Genomic DNA, 21241 nt, shown 5'->3' on the forward strand with positions numbered 1-21241 from the left:
TTACCTGTTCTAGCAGTTTCTGTGGCTGCTTCTTCTCTGTAGAGTTGAACCAAGGGTAGCAATGGCCATAGATTTCCCTTTATTTTGAACAAAGTGCTTTCCAAAGGGAGACAGAGCAAAGGAAGCAGTCCTATAGCGTTAAAATGTGCTAACCCTTGATTTGGAAACGGTCTTGGGAGTGGTGGGCTACGTGGAGGGCAGCCTGTGGAGTGGGTTGGGTAGAGCTGCATTAAGGCTAAAGCTGAGGCATGGAGAGCTGCCTGTTGTGTGGACAGGGGATGCAGCTGTTGATCCCGTTTTACGCCAACATTAAACTCCCACTTTTCTCCTTCAACCCATTGTTAAATGTGGGATACAGTGGTGTTACATTGGAAGTTTTTGTGGCACTGATGTAAAATGTTTATGAAAAGAAGGGATAATTGTATATTATTTACTCATTCATGATAAAATATCCATGCATGCATATGTATACAGGATTTAACTGTCTTGTTCGGGGAATTTGTTAGCAATATTTATACAACTATAAAGTTTATTAACTGTGTATGTACTTGTAAGTACCTGTAAAAACGTGTTTCTTTAAAATGAAAAATTTTTTGTTGTTGTTTGGGGTTGCACAGCACCTAGGTTAATGAAACCTGGGTAATTAAACCATGAGTTTTGTTGTCCAGAGTGATGTGTGCGCCAGTGCCTGGGTTAGAGCAGTGATCAGACAAAGTCACAGGGCAAAAACATACCACGGGGATTTTTTAAACACAAAGATAAAACTTTGGATATTTCTGGACTGTTTATAAGAGGAAGCTGGATAAATATCACTGTATATTTACCCTACTGCTGTAATTTTCCCCCTGAACTTTATTATTAACCAATGTTAGATACAGGGTATTGGGCTGCTCAGGCCATTGGTCTGTCCTGATAACAGTGATCCTTGTGTTATGTAGTCAGGTTCCAACACGCTCTGGGTACGTGCCATCAGTATCTCTGGAGCAAACTTCTTCAGTTTATCTCAAAGAGCTGAATGTGCTGCTTTGGCAAAACTGACGTATCTTTTTTACATCTTTTAACTGAGGGGAAATGGTTGACTGATGATGAAATCTGGTTTTCTCTCTGTTTTTTTCATTTACTGCCAACATGCTTCAGACATTTTAACTGAAACATCTCATAATTGTTCTCAGATCCAAAGCTACAAAATATTTGGTACACGTGAGGTAACTTCATTTGGAACTTGGTTTGGAGTGTCATCACTTGAAAGTTGTATGGAAAAATAAATCTGCTTTAGCTTAAAGTATTTAGTATATTGAGCATATGAGCAGCTTAACTTCACAATGTTGTTTGTATCAGCAGGATGCTTTAGTCAGCTTCAAAAGCCAAGGAGATGTGGATTTACTTTGCCCATTGTCCTTTATATCTTTGCAAAGCAAAATAAATTTGTGATCTCAGGGTTGCACGGTTCTTTTCAAGTCACTCTCAAGCCTTTTACATTCTCTTTACCAAAGCTGTGAACAGTTGAAATATCACAGCCAAGAAGGCCCATCTCAAGGAATTTACTGTGTAGTGTGAAGAAGATAAAGCTGGTAGGAGTCATGTGCTAATATAACGCTGCCTGCCTTTAAAATAATTACTGAAGGGAAAATCCTGAACACCTTTCCCCTTCCCTCACCCCAAACTGCAGGAATTAAGTTTTCTTCTATTCAGTTTGGCTATTATGTGCATAGTCTAGTATATATGTACTCTAGTAACACAGGGGCCAGGTTAGTAATTTTGGCTACTTGCTTATTTATGAATGTTTGGGATTGGTCACTGCTTTAAAAGGTGTACTGTGTGGGTGAGAGCATTATCTTGTGAATGTGGCAATTCACTGTCCAATATTCTCTGTTTGCTTGAAGGTTTATAGTGGGCAGCTGAGCTCCTTTAAGTCCTTTTCTTTAGGATAGGAGGTAGATCTCCAAAGTGCTGGGAGCTCTGTCTTTGTCTTTCATCACATGATTAATGCCAAATTCTGTTTGATATACCTGCTGGTTTTCCTGCCCTAAGCTTGCAGCTATAGACTAACAATAGTGATTTTATTTCATTTTTATGGTGCTAGAAAACAAATGTGATTTACTTTAAGATGGCTGCATGACAGAGTTGAGTAACGCAAATCCTATCGATTATGGAAGTAGATGACTAGTATTTTTGTAAAGCAGAGCTGGCATATCTGTAAATATCAAGTGTTCTTTAGATGTGTATGGTTGTTAGTTGAGTGCTTGTGGACATATTTAGATGAAAATCGTGTGAGTGTATATGTGTGCTTTGTATCTGTGTGTGCAATGACAAGTCAAGCAAGTTGTCTTATACAAGAGGCTAAACTATACTCCTGGAGCAACACACTGACATTTTTTTGCGGGGAGTAATAAAGTGATAAAGAGGCAAAGACTTCTTGAGGGCTTTGCTGTTAGCTTGCAACAGTGTTAGATCTTGCAAGACTAAATGTGTAAGAGCAAAAAAACCCTGCAGGCTGAAATTTTTATAACTTTTTCAGGTCATCTTGTAATGGAAGAAGGTGGAGCTGACCATGATGTTGCTATGGAAGGATCTAATGATTTGTTCATAGACAACTGTAATGGCACAGAAGAGTCAGAAACGAATGATCGGGTTTTTCAGGTGAGATAAATGTCCTTTCTTTCTTGATGCTTTCTTCACATTGTTTTCTGATGAATTTACATGTGTTTTTCTTGCCTTTATAGTAATACATTGTGTTTTATAAAAAAGTACAAAAGTTCCTGCCCTTGGGTTCTTGTGCCATTCAGTTTTGAACTGATGAATATCCAGATGTTATTTTTAATGACAGCCTTTAGTAACTGTATTAATAGATCCTGTTACAGTGCTGAAGAAATACGTGATTTGTTATGTTAACAATATTAGACAGTACTTGATGACACGCTTTGGAGTAGGAGGGGTTCAGAACACTTGAAAATCAGGTCAAATTGCTTAGTGACCAAACGTGACAAATAAGAACCCAGGGACACAGGACATCTTTGTAGGTATTGGGGAAGGGGAGTCTTTAATGTCTTTGTTATCAAATATTGCCAGATATTCCTAGTCAGAGAGATTTCTGTGCATAAATGTTCTTCTGCAGATTACTTCAGCTAATGTAAAATATTCAGGTAGTGATTTAGTAGTGTGCTTATTGTCTCTGTGTAATGTCTTTAACACAACTAATGCCATTTATTTGTTGCTGGTTTTCTGATGTAGTTTACAGTAGACTGTTTCAGCACAGAAGATTTATACCTGCAGAATTTTTTAGAAGGTTATTTGACTTTAATATTAAATTTAAAAACATTTCCCCCACCCTTTGGATTTGTAGCTCACAAAGTTTTGTAGCAGAAACATCAGAATTGTTTGCGTGACTGCTACAAAAGATAAAACGAATTGCACTCCTGCTTGCATTGGCCAAATGACAGCCTGACATGATATTTTACACAAGGGCTGCCTATTTTCCATTATTTTCATGTTTAATATTTGTGTTCTCAGAGTTTCAACACGACAGATACTTGTGCTTAAATACTTTAATGAAAATGGGATGTGCTGTAAGACCTTGATTCTGCAAGCTTGATGAAAATAAGCTCTGATTACCTATTTTTTGAGACTTGCAAAATCTGAATCTTGATCTTATGCTGTATAATTCTTGGACTTGAATTGGAGGGTTTGTTGCTTATTTTTCTTCTGTGGTAAGGAATTAAGAAAATATATAGACACTTTTGCCTTCATAACTAAATACATGTATCTAAAGACCTAGTGGAATAATTTCTAGAATTTCTTTTGAAGTCAAATCAAGTTGGTGGGTGTTTTACAGTTCTGGTTTTGGTATAAGTTCTCTCAGTTTCTGAGTAGATTTGAGATGTTTTAAAATGATGAGTGGGTCTGGGGAACAGATTTTGGGCACAAGGGGGTTTCTTTCCCCATAGTAGAGAGGGTTGCTTCTAGGAAAGCAGAAATATGAATACACTTTCAGCATGGAAATGGAAAACAAAAATGGAGCTGCTAGTGTCAGCTAATAGCCTCTTTGTCATAAGGACAAGAGCTCCCTCCAAATATACAATACAGCACACTGGTTTTAAAAGTTCTTTTCTTTCTCCCTTTTTTTTTTTTCCCTAAATAGAAATTGCTACTCAAGATTAAAGTACATTTTACTGTTTTTCCTCTGTGAAAGCAATTAACCTGCATGGATTCCAGGGATCCATTGTTCGGACAAAGTAACTCTCCTGCAGCCTTGCCCATCACAGTACGCCTCTCAGGAAGTTCTCCATCATCAGCTGTGCCTGTGCGGCCACCCCAGCTGCAGCCTCACTCTGCAGAGGAGTTTCACTTGGTAGACCAAACTGGGCAGCCTCTCTATGAACTGCAGCCCCTAGGAGGGCCCAGTGCACCGATGGTGAGTGTGTCTGAGAACAGGGCAGGTGGTGTATTCACAGATGAGGGAGCTCTTTGAAGAACTCTTTTACATGGTGCTTGCTTGTTGTAACAACAGCTGATTCAGACTTTATTTCTAGCAACAAGATGAAACTTTTCAGTGGTTCAGTTCATGCTCTAGTTGCCCTTCCTCAGGTAGGCCAGTCCTGTCTCCAGCCATTACTAAGTTTGTTAAACACCACCTTATGTCTTTTGTCTTTATCAAGCCCGGATGTTATTGTGTGATGAGATCTCATATTTCTATCACTGCTGCTTTCTCTACATTCCCTGGATGTAGAGAAATATTTTGGGGGAGGTTGGAACATGAGCAATAAGCTAACCCATTGTGTGTCTCCCAACCAATAATTTGCTTAAACTGTTGCTTTGTAATTCTTAACATTTATTTTGTAAAAAGGTAACTCACCCAGGGGGTTTGGTTGGCATGTGTTGTCACTAAAGAAACTTCACCCCCTTAAAGTGTAATAAATCAGAAATAAGATTCTATTTTGTATTATTCTAGGTTTTATAACATTGTTGGGAACAAGTCCTTAGTAATTATGGGAAAATATGCCATAAAGAGTTGTTTAAGTTTTCCAGAATTCTAGGAGATTTAATTTTTTTGTTGTTTTTAAAGTTCTGGAGCTTTTTCTGTCCGCTTTTGCATAAAATGCTGCCTATAGAGGTCAGTTTCTTAATTGTAAAGGTTAAAATTTTTACATGTTTGTAATTAATTCTGCTAGTCCATGAAGAGTTTTGCAATGATTCCAACTATGAGTGTTTTTCAGGTTTTTGATAGCCTTAGTAAGTGTTGTAAGTTTCAAATAAATGTGTCATTCATTGTAGAATCTTGTTAGTTTGGTGTGGTTTTTTCCTTTAATCAATTAAAGGGCTATTTTAAGAGGGGGAAAGTAATTTTGACGATCACCATACAAACTAGTTTCATTCATGCTTTTGTGTGATTGCCTTACAGATGATTGTTGCCAGCCAGTCAGAAAATGGACAGGTGCTGCATGTCATTCCTTCTGCCCAGCCAGGAATGGCCCAAGTGATTATTCCTCAAGGTCAGCTTCTGGATGTGACCAGCACGCAGGGTGAGTTTAACCTGTGGAACTTGAGGGTGTGTGTTCCTGTGGCTAACTATAGCCTTCATGATCTCATTCTAAGCACCTTGATTGTATGTGTTTCCTTCCTTTAGTCAGTTATAAGACAAAAATGCATATTTACTGAATCTCCTTTCTGATTATGAGTCTGGCACCCCACACACCATGTTTTCTGCTGGGCAAAAGCCTTATGAAATAAAAACTACTATGCTTACTTTAGATATGTGATGGATAGATTGAGACATCAAGCACAAAGCTGTTTCTTGTCTTCCTTACCTTTAATAAAGATATTTGTGCCAAGTCAGACAGCTGTATTATCAGCTTCAAATTTTCACTGTCTGTTTACTTCATTTTGAGTGAAGTAGTTTATTCATGTAACGCAATCAGAGGAATTAATGTTGTTCTGGTCTGCCAGAGATCACTGGTGATTATGCATTTTCATGAAGCCAGGAATGAAGGACCTAGGTAGAAATTCAGTTCCCAGTGAGGTTTTTTTCTGGAGACTTGCTGTGTAAAAGACTTTGTAGTTACTTGATCTTCAAAAGACAGTTAGGAAGACTTATCAGTAGTTTACTATGGACTGTCGGTCCCCAAGTTTCACTTGCTTGCACATGGTGGTAATGCATGGAGTGGCACAGGCTTCAGAGAGATCATAGTGTTTTAAGGGCGTGTGTATGCTCCAAGCTTTGAGCCAGAGTGATGTTACTCTGATGTGCACACCTGTAAATCTTCAGGCACAAGCTTTCTAGCGGAGTGATTTCTGTACTGTGTATCACTTTCTCTCAGAATGGGGGAAAAGCTTTCATAACTGAAGGGCAAAAATCCTGCATCTAAAGAGAGCTCCCTTTTTATGTTGAAACCAAAGTATCAAATGTCTGTTTTGACAGTTTTCCCTCATGTTTTCGTTTAACTTATACACACAGGCTTCAATCTAACAGTACTTTTTGGCTTATGAATGCTCCCTGTTACCAAGAAAGGCTAAAACATTTGTTCTAACTGCGTGTCAGATTCAATTACAGGAGGCTTTTTTTTCTTGTTTAGGTGTTCTTCTCTTAAGTACAAAGCAGTGTCTTAATCTCCTTTTCTCTTATTTTAAAAGCAAGCAGTGTGTGATTTGCAGCTGAACAAAATAATTGTGCAATCCTATATCAATTTGTGGAAATGTAAAGCAGAGTAATTTACAAGTTCTTTTGATTATTTGCTTTGCTGTGGAAGGATTCATTAGCAGTCGTGTGATTATCAAAGTCCTTGAGTACAAACAACCTTGTCAAGTGTATCTTCATGTGTGTGCCAAGAGTTTGAATGTTGATTCACAACTATTAAACTACTTTATAATCTACAAATCTTATTACATATGTCAAAATGCTTGCTTTTCCAACACACAAAATTTAATCATAGCTTGTCTTTTCCCCATTCTGACTTCAGTTATTAACCAGAAGACTGTTCTATTTTTGTAAAGATGTTGCGGAAGAGAAGTGTGGTGATGGGAACTTGCAGACTGTGGTGGTGGCTGCTATAGCAGACAGTGCAAGCAGTTACATTCTACATCCACAGGCATCTCTCACTGTATCGAAAAAACCAACCACCAGGTAGGTCAGGAGTTAAAAGGGTGAACAATCACTTTGATGTACTGTTAGTGCTGTCTTTTTTTCTTGCAGTTTGTTTTTGCATTCGTTCACACAAAATTACCATAGAGTGGAGGTTATGAACCCTTAGTATTAGTGAATGATGTGTAGTTAACTGTTTAAAGTTAGCTTTTGTATGTGCCAAAGCAGTGGAGAAAGCAATTAAAGCACCTGTATTTCAGAGAGAGTTGGATGTATTCTGACCAGAGCAATAGGTGGGCATTTAAAATAACACAGTGCAAATCACTGAAATTACTCCACATAAACACTGATACTGCCAACCAAGAATTCAAAGTGATCCAGTGAAGGAACTGCAGGGAAAGTTGAAATTTGAGGGAGCAGTTTCTTGTAAGAGTATATTAAAACCTATATAAACCATCCTCCCACAAGAAGAGTTGATTGAAGAGATTAATTTTTTAGATAGGAATTTTGGTAGTTAGCATTAACAGGGAGAGCCTAATCTGTGTTCTCTGGGTAACTTCTTCAGTTTCCTTTGATAAAATACGAGAAAGTAGCTGCTAACTATGTGCTTCAGTGGAACACAGAGGCAGATTGGTTAGCAAAGTTTCTAAGGTTAAAATAGTTTTTAGGTTTCTCTTCTCTCGATGTCCACCTAATTCTGTCCCCATGCTAAGCTTACTATTTTAATTCCTGAATACCCTGGAATTCTTCTCTGCTTAAAAAAAAACACCCAAAAATGCGAAACCAAACATAAAACAAGAACAAAAAAACCCAACCAAAAAAACAAAACCAAAACCCAAAGATGACATTTGCTCAGTGGACTGCAGGCTGGCTTTGCATTGGTTTATGCTCTTTTGAAATCAAGATGTGGAAGAGATTAATCTCACTACAGCACAAAATTATGTATATTCAAGAAACATTTAAAATTAAGAGAAACAGTTTGTGAATGGATTTTGTGAACACAGTCTGTACGTGTTAGAAAAATAAACCCAGAAAGGAGTGGACAAGAGTATGGACAGGAGATGATGCACTTGAGTTCTGGAATAATAAAGATTAAGTAAGCGTTGTTTCTGCCCCAGGATTTAGGGAATGGAGAAACTAGATAATTACTTAAAATAGTTATTGGAGCTGGTTTTCAGTAATTTAAAATATACTAAAATGTTTAGCATTTAACAAGTGTTTGATATTGGATTTAATCTTTAGCATTCTATGATCAGTCTTCACAGTAAAATTATTAAGACAATCAGCTGATCTATTTTACTGTGTTTTGTGTATTATCAAGCAGCGATATTGAGAATACTGAATGCTCAGAGGTCTTCCTGAATGTAGGAAACGGTGCTTTTTTAAAATACTTGTATTTGCTGTGAGTTATTTTAACAATGAAATAGAATATGAGGAAAATGAGCCCTAAGTTTTTAAGGCAAATTGATACAATATCTGTAGTTTGATCACATGCTGTAGGATTATACATAATGTGCTGATTTGATGTTACTTGTAGGTTAGACTAAATTATTGCTTTTCTGGATGTCTATATAGACTTCTGCTATTTATTTTTATTTTTATTTTTTCAGGGTAGTGGAAGATCCCTTTCCCATCCCTCTCCAGCCATTGCCACCAAATACACCTGCATGGGCACGCCGTCTCAGGAACTGTGAGGTGGGCTGCAAAGAATTCTGACTTGATGTTTAATCATTTTAGATCTAAGATGTTGATGCTATGCCATGGAAGGAATAATTCATAGTTGTAGAAGTTGTGTTCAAGCTTCGTGATATTAGGAAATACTACTGGTACTAGCTGGTACTCCTAGCACATTTAAACACATAAAATGCTATGGAATCCCTTCCTTTTTTGGAAATGCTAGAATAACTGACCATCAATAACTCCTGAAGCAAAAAATGTGGTTCTTAAATCTTGATGCCATACAGCAATGGGAGAAGCTGTTGTGTGCCATGTTAAGAGTTCACTCTGGAACTATAGTGCAAGCTCTGCTGTCTTCTGCTGAGCAGACTGTTTTTTGTTGTCCTTAGTGATTCATTGATTAAATAATAAAATTGCTCTTGTATGGCCTAAGTCTGCAACTGTTCATATTAGTTTGTGTTGCAGAAATCAAGATCCATGTGACTTGCCAGGGTCAAGTCTGGGACTTTGAGCACCTTAATGTAAATGTTTTACTAAGGATTTCTATTTGAGGTATTCTCACAGGGATGGGATTTTGTTGTTGGGTTGGGGGGGGGGGGGGTATTTTTGGATTTTTTTTCTTTCTTTCTCTCTCTTTTTTTTTTTTTTTTTTTTAATCATACCAACATGGTTACCTGTGCTTGTCTATTCCCTGGAATGGCTTTTGACCTAAACAGGTCTTTATTTGCATATTGTTTGATGCCTGCAGAACTGTCCTGATGACTGGGATGATCTCAACAGCTAGAATGTATCATAAATCACTCAAAAGGAAGGGAGGGGAGATGGGAAGATTCTTGAGAGATCACCTACCCCTTCTTCCTGTTGCCCCTTCCTCATTTTACCAGACTTTTCCTGATAGATGTTTATTTTACTGTCTCTTGATACTGTTTTAAAGGAAAACTCATACTCTGTCTAGCTGGATCACCTCTTCAGATATCCGTACCATTTGAGGTTTTTCCTATTGACTTGGCCAGTGCTAACTGGAAATTGCAGTTGCAGTGACTTGGAAATTGAATTTCTTTATGTATCCCCTCAGAAATAATTTTTAAATTAAGTAAATATATGAATCTGTTCCTCTTTTTTATACGACTTATTTCGTACAAATAGTACTGTTCATTATTATATCCACTTAAACATTAAGAGGTCAGAAAACTAATAATGCTAATTCTTCTATGACGGAGATAGCATTTTCACATTCATTTAATTCAGTTGGCCAGTTAGTTGTTAAAGTCCAGTAAGATGTATAACCCTTATTACTGTGTTTTTAGCACTGTGTGGCACACACTTTCCTGTCTTGCTATCCATGTAGCTGATGTGAATAATCTATTTTTGGTTTCATTTTGTAGGAGGACTTGTATTATCTGCTTTATTTGTCTGAGTCTATTATGGGAAATTTCACCTGCTGTGTTTAAAATTCACAGCAGCAGCATTTATAGAAAAGGAAATCAAAATATTGTCTGTTTGAATGTGTTCTGAGGACATAAACATCTGCCTGTGCTGTTCAGCAATACTATTGCCTGTATGCATGAATCTTCCCTGCTCCTTTTTAAAAAAAAAAGATATACTTTTGCTGTTCTCCCCACAGAGTCAACCCATCCAAGGAGGAATAACCCAAATTCTCTTCCTCCTTGTGTGTTATCAGCTGAGTTGCTTTGCTGAGTTTGTCAGTTACACAATGTAAATCCACCGGAGACTGCTAAGATGCATGTGCCTTTTTGTGGGCACAGACTAGAGACAACAGGATTTTGAGGTGACACTTACCTTTCAGGTGTGACTGTCTTGCAAAATGTTTTGTTACTCATAACAGGATTGAAGGGTCCAACTGGAATTTGGAGATCTAGTAGAGGTGCGGATAAATATTGCAACTCACAATTCCACTCTTTCAGTTGCTAGCTAGAATAGAAAAACTTAAAACATTGTTGAGGTCTGTGTGAATTTCACAGAAGATGCCAGCAGGTGAAGCCATGGCAAAGCCTGGATACATACTGCCAATTGTATATCCCAGGAGGCTGGCCAGGAATGAGCTCTGAAGGGCAGTGACTCCTTTGGCAGTTAGTACTTGCAGGCAAACACAGAGCAGTAAAAGCTGCAGCTGTCCATAATTAGCATTAAGCTGTGTTTGGTGTCAATTCCCTGACTGCCTTGAAATGTTCAGCTTATGCTTGCTGTGCCTAGACAGTGTAATGCCTCTGGTATCCTGCTGCTGTTGGTTTACTCAAGGAAAACCGCAGTCTTGGTGTGTGTACCTCAGTGTAAGGTCTTACGTACCCTTGCTGAGATGAAGCTGCTGGGAGAAAAGGAATTGTGCCTTTTTTTGGCTTGAACCTTGGCTGGAATTAAAGGGTTGGAGGGTATCTGATTACTTCAAGGTTATTACATTGTTAATAAAAAGTGGATTTTAAAAAAATAGTTATTTTCTATAACCTACTTACTTTTCACTGGTCTGATCAGAATGCATTTCCAGCATGTATCAGAATACTGAAATAGTGTAATTTAAAACTGAATCAATCAACTGTACAAAGCTCAGCTTATCTATTTGTGTGGAGCAGATGGTCTCATTTGCCCATTTGTTCCTACTTGGTAACCTAGAGAGCAGAGAACCTATGTGCTGTATGATTTTCTTCTAATCCTCCTCTCCTTCCACCAGTTTTGGGAAAATTATTATCTTGTGAAGAAGTAAAGACAGAATAGGATCAGTGCCTTCACCGTTACTGATACTTTTCTGGCACAAAAGTTGTATCAGTCTTCTCATCTCCCTAAAATAAGGTCAATGACCTGTTTATAGTGAGAGGTATAAGTGGAAAGGAAAATGTTGGTTATGCAGGAGTGGTACTCTGTAATCCTTTTTGCGAAAGGTGGCACCCTGGGTTTCTGTGAAGAAGGTATTTGCTTTGCTTCTCTGGATTTTTCGGATCAAGTTTTGGACAGAAATGTTGTTTATAATTTCTGGCTAAACAATTGCCAACTTCTCTTCCTCACTACAGCTGTGTGAGTGCAGCCTATATAGACTTAGCTGCTGGAGCACGTGCTTGCAGTGCAGAGAGCTGCTGAAGTGTATGCAATTGGTAACTTAGAATAACTCATGCAGCTGGTGCGTATGTAACCCTTTGCTTTTGGGCTTGCGCTGGCAGCAGCACTGTGCTGGTCCAGTTCATTCACCAGGTGTTCATTTGTTCTTTGTTGATTCTAGGTCTTGCTAACAACAGACATTCTGTTTTCCTTAGGTAGAGGCAGGTTTTATGCAGCTGTCACTAAAGTACATAATAATCTTGGAGAGACACTGTTGCTGGTTTTGTTGTCAGTATTATTTAAACATCTGGCTGCTCTGTCATTGAAGACAGCAAAATAGATCTGTCAGGCTTAAGTACTGATTCACCATGCGTTTGCCCCACAGATACACTCTGAGTTGGCAAACTACTCTGCATGTTACTTCCAGCTGCTTGGTCAGCCTGATCCTGAGCTGCATATGAACAGAAGTGAGCATGGCATGCTGAATTTGGCTGAAAAGCTCTTCTCTGTCCCAGGGCTTTTGCTGCTTGCTGGCTGGCCCTGGCAGACCAGCACTGAACCAACTGTGATGGCTCAGAGTAGCTGAACAGCTGTCACAGGGGATGTTGCAAAGTCAGCAAGTTGTTTGTGTTTAGGGTTTTTTTTCCTTTTTTTTTTTTTTTTTTTTTTTTTTTTCAGGTTAGATGCAGTTTTTCTGGAGATGCCCAGAGCTTAGCAGAGTTCATTGAAACTATCATCAACTTGCACATGGCAAATCTGGTATATTATGTTTCTGTCTAACGTTGAGAATCAAGAGCATCTTGAAGACTGGGAGGGATGAAACATTCAATTCAAAGTCAGCGCACTAAGTGGGTGAGGCAGTTACTGGTGGTACAAGCAGGTGTATTCCACTCTGGCTCAGTGCAGCGTGTGTGTGTTGAAGTAGACACATAGACAGTTTTTTAGTGCTTCAGAGATTCTCTGTGGCAGTCAAGTGAAAATGTTTGCCTAAGACAAATTTATCTAGGAGGTGACTACAACTGAAGTCTGTAATGGGGGAAACAACAGGAGTAAAGTTGTCCTGTGGAAATCAGAGTTGGCAGTAACTGTAGTCTTTTCAGGGGTTCTTGGTGTACTTAGGGCCCTGGAGGGCTGACAAACTCCTGACCTCAGTGGGGACTGCTCTGGTGTTAGATCCTATGCTAAACCTATTTGTGAGGATACTAGTGTGGTGGAAAAAAACCCCACGAAACACCAAAAGTTTGGGCCTGTGTCCTCACCTGCCAGAGTGCCTGACTGCTTTTGTTTTCTTGTGTAATGTTCAGCAGTCAGCTAGGTGAATAATCCTATTATTTCACCTCCTTTCCATGCAGAAAATTGGGGACTCGTACCGCGGCTATTGTGTGAGCGAGACAGAATTAGAGAGTGTTCTAACGCTACACAAGCAGCAAACACAAAGCGTGTGGGGGACGCGCCAGTCTCCAAGCCCAGCCAAACCTGCCACACGGTTGATGTGGAAATCTCAATATGTCCCATATGATGGGATCCCCTTTGTCAATGCAGGTAACTAACTTTTATTTTAATAACTACTTTCAAAATTTCAACATCAATTGCCAAGTAGGCATAAAGAAGGATCTTTATGATGTTCCTTAGTGTTGATAAAGTCAAGGCACAAATGTAAAAAAAAGAGCAGCTTGGGCACCTCCGTGTCACAGTCCGAAGGAGCTTATTTCCCTGAAACCACAAGCTTATGTTCTGTTGTAATCATTTTCTTTTGCTCTTTAGAAATAAGTTAGTTAAGTACTATTTGATAGGAGTTCTTGCAGCAAGATCTTTAGGTGGAAGTCCCATCTGCTCTATCAGGACGTGCAAGTTCTTACAAGGGTAAGAGCTTGTTCAAGTATCATTGCCTAACATGGAGATCCTTTGAAGAGTTTGTTCAACAGAGGCCAATAAACTATTCAAATGGCATCCTTTAAAAAAAATAAATAAATTAAAAAACCAAACTAAACATCAACATACCTCAGGAGATAGATTATTGTTTTTTAAAATTAATGTGCAGACTTCACAGGTTCGTAATAACATATTTAGCTCATGCAATGCCTGTGTGAAATTACTAAGAGTTCATTTGGGTAAGAAATTAACAGGTTTTAATTGTTGCATAGAGATCATGGTTGACTGGAATGTAGGTTATGTGCTTGTATTCTTGGTTTTGTTTTGTTTTTTGAAAGTAACTGAAAAAGTGAAATGTTAGCACCAGTTTTAATGCTTCAGCCATAAACTGTAAGATACAATAAAGCTAAGAACAAAACCAAAACAACTTACACTTTATTTTTTCCCCAAAACACATCTGAGACCTCTTTAGTTTCCTGTTAAGATCTGTCTGATAAATGAGTTGCCGCACAGTAAGATAGATAGAGCAAAATCACACACGGATTTTTTTTTTCTTTAAATTGTTGTAGACTAATAGAGATTCAGATTATTAAATTGTAAATTTTTTTTTCCTTTTCTCAGACTCCCAAACGGGTATTATCTATATTTCTAATGTGTTGCCTTTCCAATACATTTAGGTTTAGTTTATAACTCCTCTATGAAAAGCATTCATTAAAATCCTTTACACCTGTAGAGTAGAGGCTGTAAATATGATTTACTGAGCTGGAATTTAAATCCAGGGTAACTGAATTCTAAACCATGCAGGACAAAAGTGGTGTTCTCAAGGAATTTATCATTTCTGTGTAAGTGGAACGAATCTGTAATACCTTCCGTGCTGTGCTTCACCTGTGGGGAAATACAGAAAAGCTGGTTAGCTCCCTGTAGCGTAAAACATCCACTAATCATCAAAATCTTGATCATGATTTTTAATAAGAGTTTTGGATAGTTGATACTCTTGTAAAAAAGCCCTATCAAATTGCTTTTGCGATTCATATTAGCAAGGACTAGTTCAAAACTCCTGAAGTCTTTTCAAGCCTAGAACTTTGGTTTTAAGTTTGTTTTTTAAAAATATACAAGATATCTGTTTGTTATACATAATTATCTTTTAAATTTCCTTTTCTTTATTTGCATTGATTTTATATTTTTTTCTTAATGTCACACTCTAAGGCAATAAATAGATCATTTGGTATCTTATGGAAACGCATTATGTTGCTGTTGTGATACTTAAAAAGGTTTTAGTTATATCACTTGTGGTATAGGCAGCTCCTTGCCTGCATATTGGAGTATATGAATTATAAATAAAAGGTAACACAACACAGAAGAAATTTGGAAGATCCTTTCTTGACCACTTCAATGCTATGCTTGTTACCCCTTTTGTTAGAGGTCTGACTGGAAAAAGTCACTTACTTCAAGTTTAGAGCTAAGCAATGTTTGTTTAAGCCTGTCTGGTTTTGTGTGGGTATGCCACAATGATACAATCTTATTTAACAGAGAAGATAGGTCAGACTTGCAATTAAGAATTTATGGGATGGCATGGTCTGAAGTATTGATTTAAGACAGGAGGCTGGACATAGCTGCTGACCTTTTGTCATGGTTTAACTCCAACTAGCAGCTAAGCACCACACAGACACTCGCTCGCTCCTCTGCAGTGGGATGGGGAAGAAAAACAAAGGGTAAAAATGAGAAAACTCATGGGTTGAGATAAAGACAGTTTAATAGGTAAAGCAAAAGCCGCGTGTGCAAGCAAAGTAAGGAATTCATTCACTTCTTCCCATCAGCAGGCAGGTGTTCAGCCACCTCCAGGAAAGCAGGGCTTCATCACGCCTAACAGTTACTTTAGAAGACAAACCCTGCCTTCCCCCCTTCTTCTTCTTCCCGCTGCTTTATATGCTGAGCATGACATCATAGGGTATGGAATATCCCTTTGGTCAGTTTGGGTCAGCTGTCCTGGCTGTGCGCCCTCCCAACTTCCTGCGCACCCTCAGCTTCCTTGCTGGTGGGACAGTGTGAGAAGCAGAAAAGGAACAGGGCTCTGTGTGAGCACTGCTCAGCAGCAAACTAAAACATCCCTGTGTTATGGACACTGTTTTCAATACAAATCCAAAACATAGCACCATACCAGCTACTGTGAAGAAAATTAACTCTACCTTAGCCAAAACCAGCAGACCTTTGATTTCAGCTGTGGATTTTCTCAGTTATTTTGGGATTCTGCTTCCCTTATGTTTATTATTAGCATTGTGCTCCTTTGGTAACTTACAAGGCTGCTCCTCTTGTAAAGTGTTGGTGTTCACCAGGGCAGAATCCAATATCTTGCCTTCATATATGTTGCAGGAGTGTTGTGAGGTGTAGTAAGTTTGCGAAATGCTTTGAAAATGCTCTGTGTTCCTGTGGGAGAAGCATTTGCACTGTATTTGAATGCTTGCTACGCTGAAGTGTTTTGTCTTCTGAAGAGCCTGGTGGTACACAGGAATAACTGTTTTGGATCTTTCATCTTTTCTATAGTTACTGCTTTACTGTAATTATTTCAGTGGTTGCTTGAATAAATAGAGTACATTACTTTCTGTTCCCAGGAAGCAGAGCCATTGTAATGGAGTGCCAATACGGGCCAAGGAGGAAAGGGTTCCAGCCCAAAAAAGCGGGTGAGCAGGAAAGCGCCTCTGGCCATCTGTACAAAGCCACTTGTCCAGCAAGGTAAGAATTGTCTATAAAGCTGGAAGAGCAACTCAGCATACTAAGAAAGCATTCTTTCTGTGAGCCTTGACGGCACTGTTTGGGGTGGTAGCTGATAGGCACTGTAGCTCTTAGCTTAGTGTCCTTGATAACTCGATGTTGATACTCATTTAGATGGGAGGAAGAAGTGCTGTCCTGTTAAACTGATTAAGGCTGAGATTTGATAGGTTGCCTGGATGCAAAGTAGCAGTACATCGGGATGTGAAATGCAGGTGGGAGTCATTCTCTACCTGAGCATTAGTTAGTTATCGTGGTGTCCTTTAGCAACCATTTTTAGCCCTGAAACTTTGTCATCTTATTTGTTGTTTTTCCTTCAGGCTTTTAATTACACTCATATCAGTCAATCATCCTAATTTAGCAGGTGTCCTATTTGCTGAAGGAGTTCCAGTTCTTCCTGTTCACTGGGGACTTTCTCCTTATCCAACACTAATGGTTTTTTTTTTCCTTGTCCTTGAGACATCCTCCTGGAGGGGTGCTTGTTCAGTTTTTACTGAGCTAAGAGTGTGTTTACCTGGACAGCTGCAGCAAGATACATATGTGCTCAATTCTGGCTTCAAGCTGGGTAAACTGCAGCCTGTTCAGAAATGGTGGCGTGCTTTTACTATACTGAGGGACAGAGGTGTTTTGATGAGGTGCAAAATCACTCTGGCTGAGTGGTTTCTAGACCGGAACAGAAGTGTGTCTGTCTGTCTGTATCCATCTTCATTCTCTGTTGATGTGTCCTTAACAATTCTACATTTCGCTTAGAGGCTCCTTACCCCCTGCAACACTCTGCTTGAACTTCTTGTATACTACTGTCTACATTGATATGAAGTAGGTGGGGGTTTTGCCTTCCCCTCCCTGAGGGCAAAGTGTACTGAAGGAGAATTTTGGTTTTTTTTATCCCACCCTTGGAAGGATCTATATTAAAAAGGTTCAGAAGTTTCCGGAATACAGGGTTCCTACTGACCCTAAAATTGACAAGAAAATCATAAGAATGGAACAGGAGAAAGCATTCAACATGCTGAAGAAGAACTTGATAGATGCTGGCGGTGTCCTCAGGTGAAGCTTCCACTTCTTTCTTTATCTTGACAAATGAAGCAAAAAAGAGGAATAATTTGCTTGGTTTGCTTTATTTTTTACCTAATCAATTTATTAAGGCTCTTGCTTAATAGCAATAGTAAAAAATCCCAGTGTCAGCAAGACTTCTGTGGCTCTGGTGTATTAATTTGGTAAATGTGTTCAGCACCAAGCTGTGGAACTTCAGCAGATGTTTTCATGCAGGGAATAGACAGAGATAGTTGTATTATTTGGGGGGTTGAGCTGGTGTATTTTGCAATGAAAAGTGTGAGATGGCCCTGAGCTTTGAAAGGCAGTATCTTCCAGTTCAGGGGCTGTAAAAACTTAAGTTCTCTAACTAGGTTGTTTGTGATTGTCAGACTGTTCCCCCAAGAGACTCATTTTCTTGCCTTTCCTTCTTGCCAGGTGGTATGTACAGTTACCCACTCAGCAAGCCCACCAATATCATGAAATGGAAACTTCCTGCCTCCCTTCTTCACCCTCCCATTTTTCTGTGTCTTCTCCTGAGGAAGAGGAGGAAATTGTTAGAGATGAGAACTGTACTTTGCCCTCCCGACTTCATCCTCAAGTGGCAGACAAGATACGAGAACTGGTGTCTCAGGGAATAGAGCAAGTCTATGCAGTGAGGAAGCAACTAAGGTACATAACTGTCCGGCATGCTCTCAGTCTATATTTAGTGCTGTATTGACTTTTGCATTTGATTAATCTGGTTTACAACTAAATGTCGGTGCTGATGCATTACTGGATATATTTCCCATATGTCATGAGAATCTGTTTTTCCCAGCTTTTGTCTTTTCTTTCCATTTTGTTGTAGGTAGCCACTAAAAGCTGCTGTCCTCTTTAAAGTTAGTTTAATAAATGGGGATTTTTAATTCCAAACTCTGTAGCAGCACAGAGAACTGCGTCAGAAGATCACCTAACTTGCTCTTGTCATGCAACAAGGGGAGGGAGAAGGTAGCAATGTCTATAACAGGGGCAAATAGCAGGATATGTTTTAACTACGCATAATGTTCTTTAACATGTGACAGAAAGTTTGTGGAAAGAGAATTATTCAAGCCTGATGAAGTGCCAGAAAGACATAACCTGTCCTTCTTCCCCACTGTGAATGACATCAAGAACCACATTCATGAAGTGCAGAAGTCCCTGAGGAATGGCGAGATGGTGTATAATTCAGAAAGTATCCCAGCAACAGTACGTTGGCATTTGTGTTCCTTTTTGATTTTTGGAGTTAAATACTGGAAATCTTACTTTTAATTTTTACCTCTTAGCTGTATTTCATCCAAAATTCTCCATGACTTTCTATTTCCAGCAGCAATATTTTCAGTGGAATCCCTGGCTGAGCAGGATTGGATTAAATGTGAATAAAACTTTCTGACCTTCTTCAGTATTTATTCTCATCATCATTAGATCGGTATTAGTTGATTGACAAATTATACTATACTAGCACTTCATGATGACTGAATGAACTGGAAGACGTGGTCTAGAAAAACTGGCACGCATCAGGGAATTTTATTCATGACTTTGTCATTGTCTGTGTTTTGGAGAAGTTACTACTACTTTTCTATATCTGAAAAATGGGGGTGAAGTATGTCTCAGATGCACTCTAAATTAGGGCTTGCACAACATTTTGAATGTGTAAATATTAATAAGTGCACTTTATAGCAAGTTAAGTAAGCATGAAATAGATACTTCAGAATGCTCAGTAACTCTTAGGTGTTGTTCCTTGATTTTCTTCCACATATTGAATAATAAGTGATACACAGTGATCCTAATTTTTCCAGTTACGAGGCTCACTGCTAAGGAACTGCTGATTTAAAATCAGCTTTGACAAACTGTACTGTTAAATCATGCTGTGTCATCAGTCTTTTCCCTCTCCGTGCATTGCTCTTGGCCCAGGTGAGTGAGTGATACTTGTTAGTTAGCCAACTGGTTTCACTATTTTCTGTTTTAAAGTCTCTGAACTGTCATGAGCAGACTTTAGCTTTCCTAGGATAGTGCATATTAAAATCCTTTTACAGTTGTTTGTTTGGGGTTTTTTTGTAAACCAAGCACTCCCAAAATGCGTGATTATAAGAAAATAAGAAAATGTAGTTTTAGACACTGTTTTCCTACAGATCCTATATTGAGACTATGTTCCTGTAGTAGACAAATTTGCACCCTTTCCAAGAACTGAGATATTTTTCCTTTCAGCTGCAGTGGACCACAGACAGTGGGAATGTTCTCACAGAAACAGTGACTGTTACATTTGCATCACCACCTTCAGATGGTAGGACTGTATTAATAACTTAGCTGTCTCCTGATGTGATTTGTTTTACTAGCTATGTCACAGAAGTTTGGTTTCCTTCCAGAGAGGTGGCTGTCATGTTCTGTCACTCAGCTGAACTTAAGGATTATTTTGGTGTGTCTGGCATACTTTTTTTTTTAACTATTTGACTGCATGTGTGGAAAAATAATTGTGATGGGATTGGCAGAAGTACAAGAATTATAAGTTTGATTTTTATTTAGCATCCTCAAGCAACTGAAGATTTTAACAGGATGGTTATGGGGAAAGAACATTTTACCTTGGATGAAGGTGCTAATAACACCTGTGTAGAGAAAATTAAATACCTACTGAACAGATAAATCTGTCAGGGCACAGAATACCCAGGAGCCAACTAGGTACTTGTTCCTTGGTGGTTTGTGCTTCACACATGCTTAAACATCTTGCTAAAAAGGACTTGAATGCATATTGGGATTCCTGCTTCTCACAAAGTCATTGGCTTGATGAATTCCACTGCTAGGATCAGGCCCTGAACAACAAACACTGTATTTCTGTTGTCAGAACTGAGAGCACTCTTTTCCTTTTTCTCTAATGCTTAGAATAGAAATAGAAACACAGGTGTTTAGTGGCAGCAAGGCTGTGAGATACGTTTCTGCAGCTCTTCATGTGGTGTAACTTCTTTACTGATGCGTGAAACCATAGTATCTCTTCCCAGTGATTGCTGAGCCACCTAACAAAGCATTAAACTTCCTCCCACTCTGCTGCAAAACCAGTGTAGACAGTGTAGATTTCTGTAGAAACTTGATTTTATGCATTCATGGTCAAGGCTCTGGGTTTTTTTAAAGACACTAGTTACTTTTTGTTGTTGTTGAAAGTGGTTCCTGCTACTATTACTTGGACTTCAAAACATGTACTAAAACGAAATACAGGTGTGTTTAACTAGATCTACTTGCTACCCACATAGTTAAGATTACACATAGACTGAGATGCTCCACTCAATCATGGTTGCTGGTAAATTTAAAATTAGATTATTCTGTCCTTTTCCCCAGGTTTCAAGAATATTTTGTCTAGTGTGACACCAAAAGATCCTTTCTGCATGTTTGTGGATGCTTTCCCCCTCCCTTATTTAATAGGTTTGATATGAAACTCAACAGAAAAGTGTTGGTTTTTAGCAGGGATATGATTGCAGCAAGGTAGAAGAGTTTCTATACTTTAAGATAATGCTGCAAACTTGTTAGATGTTTTTAATCTTAGTGACGCTGCCAGCTTCTTTTTTCCATTTAACTAGAACATAGTAGCAGGAAATACAAATCCCCAGAGATTTGGCTGACTGTGTGATTTCTCCTAAATGACTTGGTGAACCTGATTTACATGGAGCAGTTCCATGTACACCAGTGCATTTACAGCTAATAAGAAGGCCAATGTTGGACTTAAATGTTTTGTTTGGGGTTTTTTAAACTCTTATTTTAGCTGTTGCTGCT

The 21241-nt window shown here is 38.7% G+C and overlaps 1 protein-coding gene across 22 annotated transcripts in view; it reads left to right on the top strand.

Annotated features, from left to right (window-relative positions):
* CARF (calcium responsive transcription factor) overlaps nucleotides 1-21241 on the top strand; it is a 41501-nt gene that overhangs the window by 2400 nt on the left and 17860 nt on the right. For all 22 annotated transcript variants that reach the window (XR_008823397.1, XR_008823396.1, XR_008823398.1 and 19 more), the window contains exons 2-12: nucleotides 2519-2640; nucleotides 4190-4411; nucleotides 5399-5519; nucleotides 6988-7117; nucleotides 8686-8770; nucleotides 13153-13342; nucleotides 16282-16402; nucleotides 17339-17482; nucleotides 17906-18139; nucleotides 18529-18691; nucleotides 19691-19766. Coding sequence is in view for 13 of the 22 variants with exons in the window: in XM_056348327.1 (XP_056204302.1) it covers nucleotides 2530-2640; nucleotides 4190-4411; nucleotides 5399-5519; nucleotides 6988-7117; nucleotides 8686-8770; nucleotides 13153-13342; nucleotides 16282-16402; nucleotides 17339-17482; nucleotides 17906-18139; nucleotides 18529-18691; nucleotides 19691-19766 (1597 nt within the window). In the remaining 9 variants the exon portion in view is untranslated. The remainder of the gene's footprint in view (nucleotides 1-2518; nucleotides 2641-4189; nucleotides 4412-5398; nucleotides 5520-6987; nucleotides 7118-8685; nucleotides 8771-13152; nucleotides 13343-16281; nucleotides 16403-17338; nucleotides 17483-17905; nucleotides 18140-18528; nucleotides 18692-19690; nucleotides 19767-21241) is intronic.

Source organism: Falco biarmicus, chromosome 8 (genome assembly GCF_023638135.1).
Source record: "Falco biarmicus isolate bFalBia1 chromosome 8, bFalBia1.pri, whole genome shotgun sequence".
NCBI lineage: Eukaryota > Metazoa > Chordata > Aves > Falconiformes > Falconidae > Falco > Falco biarmicus.